The sequence below is a fragment of the Amblyomma maculatum genome, chromosome 1, assembly GCF_055883805.1.
Source record: "Amblyomma maculatum isolate TAMU_Amacu chromosome 1, ASM5588380v1, whole genome shotgun sequence".
Taxonomy (NCBI): domain Eukaryota; kingdom Metazoa; phylum Arthropoda; class Arachnida; order Ixodida; family Ixodidae; genus Amblyomma; species Amblyomma maculatum.
The window spans coordinates 324,019,832-324,025,669 of NC_139344.1; the positions used below are offsets into that span (position 1 = coordinate 324,019,832).

A 5,838-nucleotide genomic window follows, 5' to 3' on the forward strand; every position below is an offset into this window, starting at 1 on the left:
GTAGCGCGGCAGTTTTTCAAAGCATGTTCACACCACTAACATTTTTTTCATCATTGTACAGATGGCGTAATGAATCTGTCTCCTGGATGTGAGAGAGGAAATAGTGCCTGAGTTAACACTGCTACAAAAATAGATGCATTGAAGTAGCTCCTCGATTTTGAAAGTAAATAGCGTAGAAGGGCTGCTTTAGAGGACTCAAGCCAAATGTATCCCAATCAACTAATGCTTCCCAGTATCGCGCATCAGTGACTCATGCGTTAGAAATGAAGAAGTATAGAAACAGACGCGAAGGCTGTCGAGCTTCCTAGTGGTTTCCACGCGGCTGTAAAGCTGCCCTTTCTGGTAACTTGGAGATTCTGCTGAGAGCGCTCGCCTAAATCAGGAGCGAGGAAAATCCTTGTAGCGCTCTATTCGTAGCAAACCATTACGGGCACTCCGATGAGCTTCGTCAGACAGCACTGCCTCCAAGTAAACGCCCGTCGCAACGAGGCTTACTGTCGACCAGGCCAAGCACGTTCGCGAACGGAATGCACAGAAGATCGACGGAGGGGAACAGTACAGTGGCGTAGCTCTGACGATACACAGGACATAATAATGGAGTCCTTGAGAATGAGTACGGTAGCAAAGCAGGTGGGGCCCCTCCACTACATGTCAGAATCTCCGGTTTCGGGCTGTAATAGCCGGCAGTGAAGGCCCTGAAGGAAACTGAAGGCCTAGGCGAAACTGGAGACGGGAAGAGTTGGTGCCACGTACACATAAAAAACAAAAAATTGATGAACTATCAACGAGTGGGAAGCGCGAATGTTTCCAAGGGTTATCCGGCGTAGAAGGAAAGCATTTCTTCTCATCATCCTCTTTCGTGGCACTGATGTCACGCAAGACGTCAATAAGTGTATTACGTTACTGTGTCTTAACCTGTCATCGTGTCTATACTTTTGGTGTGGACGCCAATGGCGTTGCTCGTTTCAGTAAGGACTAGTTAACGCCCGTAAACCACGTGGTCCTCAAGACCGTGACAAGAGATGATTGTAAGAGGGAAGATCCTCATGACATATTTGTAATAAAGGTCGTAGTGAGCTTCAGTCATTATGTAATGATGCGGAAATGGGAGATCTTTCTTACAGGGTCTACCCCTCCCCCTCCACTGCATACCTCATCCTCTCTCCCAGGGTAGCCAGATAGCAAATAAAGTGCGCCCAACTGTGCCACTTGCAAGGCACAACGTGCGAAAATGCTTCGCAAACTTAGATCACTTGCTAAACATGCGGAAAAGGCGACATGACCCATCAAAGGGCAATTTAAATAAAAAAGAAAAATCTGCAGATGAGCAAGTAGAAACCTAACGGCATGAATATCTCATCCGGAGTGTGCGCAGGCTATACTCCCTCTATTTCTTTTTTCTAGCGGGAGTATAATAATGACTCAGTTTTTCAAAGGCACGTCTAGCTTTTCTGTGCAGAGGGTTTCCTTCTGTCTCGCAAAAGGGCCTAAAATTCCCATCTTTTAGATGTAATGCGCTCTGTGAGAAGGGAGCAAAGTGCTGCTAATGTCCGGAATTCATTTTTGCGTCCACGATACGTCAGTGAATAAAGTGCTGCTTAAGCGATCCCGACGGCAAAACCCGCTTTTTCTCCAAGGCCGCTCCGCAGAACTGGCTACAAGAGCGAAATGTCGAAAGCGAGGGAAAAATAAGGAGAGGCGAGGGTGGTTTCGTAAAGCGGCGTCTTGAAGTCGCCCCAGCTAATTACCTACTCACAGCACGTAGACTTCCGCAGCCAATGCTGGTCACATTCGCTGGCAGAAAAGAAGAAGGCGAACAAAGAAACCACCCGGGAGAGGGCAAGTTCATCGTGGCTGTGTATTCAAAAGAAAGAAAAAAGCAGTTTAAACGAGCGCAAGCATATGTTCGGCACGTGAACCACTATTCTCAGGAAGGAGCACGAAACAAGGCTTTTGCCTGGTCTAGTTGGTTCATGGCTGTGTGCCGCCCTGTGTTTCATTTCATTTCATTTCATTTATTAATACTGTCAGCCACCATAAGGGGCTGTAACAGGAGTGAAAAATACAAAACGAAAAAATGAGCAATATAGAACACGATGAAAATCAATAGTCAATCAAAAATTGTCTCTGAATGCACACACAAACAAAACAAAAATGAATTACACAGAAATCGGAACAACAGCCATCCTACACAACAGCAATAGAACCTCATCACCCTGTGGTAGTGCCATAGATGAAATTTTCTAAATGGCGTACAAATTCAGATAATGATGATGATCGAACAGCAGAATCTGGAAGAGAGTTCCAGTCCTTACAAGTTCGCGGAAAATAACTAAACTTGAAGCAATTATTTTTTATAGCCGGCAATGGAATGAACCTACTATGACGATGCCTTGATGTCTCATTAGTTTTGATCTCAAAGTAGTTTGATTTATTAATTTTTAGATAATCATTGATAATGAGGTAAAGAGTTTTTAGTCTTTCATACCTGGTTCTGCTTTCTAACATTGGTAGCGCGTGTTCCTTCGTCCTCGTTACTTTTTTTTTTCCCGCACAGTTCTTTCGTCGCTCAAGACAAGAAAGTGGCACGAAACTGTCTCAGTGTGAGAATGTTGACTGCTAAGATGTGTTCTCTGCAAGTCAAAGAGAGTCGTCATTGTATGTTAGGTTGTTGAAAAATAGTGGGAATGAAATGTTCTGCAGTTTCGGCGAAACTTCGCCAAGGTTCAGGAAAGATCATGTAGAGCTGATTGGTCATGCATATGTTGTCAATTTTGTTGGATGGCCAATAATATCTTCGTCCGTATTATACGCTGCTGTTCGCTCACTCCTTTGTGTAAATAATTTATTAAACGATTAATTTACTAAATTTTGTAGGGAGTATTAAAGTAAGATTGATATATAGAAATAACAAAAAACAACAACATAAGAAAGCATGAAAAACGAGATTGCGCAAAGCACACTGCCTTTGTAACATACTTAGTTACGTAGTTCAAAGAGAATCGCTGCTGCGCCATACTGCGTAATGCCAGTGTAGGCTGAAGCCGCCGCGTGTAAAGCCTGTCCAAGGCCGCTACAGGAAAGAGCATTTGGCAGACCCTCCACACTCGAGCACAGTGCCCCTAAATCAAAGGGGAACTGACAAGTATGCTACTCCTGCCTGTTCATCTGCTGCTGACATTTATTACGTGCGTTTCAAGAAAGACCCACACTAATAATTTGAAATCGGCTTTTTCGAGCTAAAAATATGCCTTCTTCGGCGATGTATTGACAGTAAATCATTGTGTCTAGTAGACTGGTTAACGAAACTCTAATATTTAACATTTTGGCCTTTGAGATAGATATCTGGTTGCAATGAAATATTTCTAGTGGACCATTAGTAACATTCTCAGTAACATTCTCAGTTTCGCGAACACAATTACTCTTGGTTTTGGGGTTGAAAAAAAATTGGCTGTATTTCTCGTTGTCCGTATTGCCCTCTTGTGCGATATAGGCTCCAAATCCCACCTCGAGACGGCGATCAGGCCAAGGGCCAAGAAAAAGGAACATTTCGGTGCACAGCGACGTCCATCAAAGCGTGCCACGTGACCTTCTCTGTCTCATCCTCGCTGGTTGCTTGCCGCTGCTGACTGCCAGAGTCGAGGCGGGGACGCATAGGTCACATGACACGTGCGGCGCGGAGTGACTTTTAATATTAGGCCACTGGGCGTCGGTTTCCTCGCATCGAGGGTGCGTGACTTTGTAACGGGGCGAGAAATGAATTTTTCTTGAGCCACAGCGCCAAAGTTAGTCACCTCGTCGGAACTGTAAGAACAGACACGAATACAACTTATGGAAAGCCCTAAACGTTTCATTGGAAGCAGGTACCCTTTTATTCAAAAAGTTAACTACCTTTTTTTTTTTTTTTTTCAGAATGTTTACTACTAGAATTTATTGTATAGACTATGGGGTGTTTAACATCCCAAGGTGAAATCTGCTATGAAATAAGCCCCGTTAATTTCGACCACCCCCGGTTTTACAACTCGCACCCATCGCCTTACGTTTCGCCTTCACAGAATCGTGGCAGCTGCGGCCAAACCCGCGCCGTCGGGATCAGCAGTCAAGCGCCTTAACCATAGAATTAGCATTACAACGTTGCTAATAGAAGTTAGTTAACCGGTCTACAAGATCAGATGATTCGCACGTTTTCTGACGCCCGCCAATAGTAGTATCAATATATCGAAAGAAACCGTCACTTTCTGGAGATGAGATCTGGAGGTGGAGGAAGTGCTTTATAATCGTTCCGGATTATGTGATCTAAAGTACCTTTTTCGCCCAAAGCAGCAGTTTGGACTAGAGATGCGAGAAATATGTGCGATTACATGTCTGTGTTGGAGAAGGAGTTGGTCAGAGGGGCTCTGCACGCCGCCTGCTGTTCCCTCGAGAGGAAGCAGTGCAGTACAAGGAATTGCCTTTGTCCGAGTTTGAAAGGCGTGGTGCAGTCACGGTAGGAGGTCAGGGCTTCGCCCGTTCCCTTCGGACTCTGGCAGTCCACTGCTCGGTTGGCCCTAACTCGAACTTGCGTGTGGGAGGCCTCGTTTGCCGGCGTTCCAGCGTGCGCCGGGACCCATACCAGGTCAATGCCTCGGAGAGGGGATGTGCCGCTAACATTTTTCCAGGATAAATCAGGCCGTGAATGAGATTGCAGAGTACGTGGGGATGTGTTTGAAATCGGTAACAGTGGTTGTAATACCTTTTTGGAAAGGAATCACTTGCGGCTTCTTCCGCGTTTTCTACCTCTTGGTGATTAGTAATACAGTAGCTAAAATGAGTGAAGCGGTCGGGTCGGTCTCGAGTGTTGGATTCCTCGTAGAAGGCTGTCTTGTCAGATAATGTCTTGGTGTCTATCGGTGTCGATGCACACTTCATGGCTCTTGCCTCCCGCAGACCGTGTGAGGATGTGAGGGAATTAAACAAGTGGGAGTAAGTATAGTAGGATTAAAAGAATAAGAAAAAAAACACGAGAGAGAGAGAGAGAGAGAGAGAGAGAGAGAGAGACCGATACAAGCCGCATGAACTGTCCTCACATTGCCGCGGAGCTATTGATGGTGTATCTCGCCTCTTCCGACATGGCACATGCCTACGGGAAGCGATCAGGGATATGACTTGGTGACATGTCCCGGATAAGATGACGATACGGGTTTGATGACGCGTGGAAAGCATCAGAAGAAGCGCTTCGAGTTCTTTTACTGTGCCGCTCATCCTGACCAAAGCTTTGGGTGGCTGACTGACTCTGCGAGTTTGCCTTTCATTTATAGTATTGCAGTCTTACCCTTTCTGTTCAGCACTTAGCAGATCAGTAAAGAAACCATTCTTGGAGATCAACGCCGAATCCAGTCAAAATGCTGCGATGTCCACTTGCTGCGCATCGCCATATAAGCGCGCTAGAAGAAGAGAAAGAAGAGCTCTGGACCATGTTAACTGAGTCCAGCTGCCTTATTAACCGGCATCTTTTAAGTTACCCTTGCTCATTTACATTCTGCCAGTACTTTCGGGCATGTCTCCATGGAGCACACTGCCTGCACCTCTCTGCTAACCGCCGTCACATTGTGTCTGGTAAGAGTCTGCATTTCGTTTTAGCAGTAATAATTGGAACGGAGTCTCTGCAAAAATTTGAACACATCGTTTCGTTCTTGTTCGCCATGGCGCATTCCTTCTAACTGTTCACCTCTATTGAAAACTTGAGTAGTGTACGAGACCATATTAGATTTGAGCGATGAGGTTCTTGAGTGGCGCGGTCCGAATTCCCTGACACTGTGCTGCATATAGTGCCTGTCAGAGTTATTAAAGGAAAAATTG

The 5,838-nt window shown here is 45.5% G+C and overlaps 1 protein-coding gene across 1 annotated transcript in view; it reads left to right on the forward strand.

The window, feature by feature from the left end:
* Positions 1-5,544: 5,544 nt before the first annotated feature.
* LOC146207321 (uncharacterized) overlaps positions 5,545-5,838 on the forward strand; it is a 4,329-nt gene continuing 4,035 nt past the window's right edge. Inside the window, exon 1 of the mRNA XM_084576524.1 lies at positions 5,545-5,595. Within this exon, the coding sequence (XP_084432650.1) occupies positions 5,545-5,595 (51 nt within the window). The remainder of the gene's footprint in view (positions 5,596-5,838) is intronic.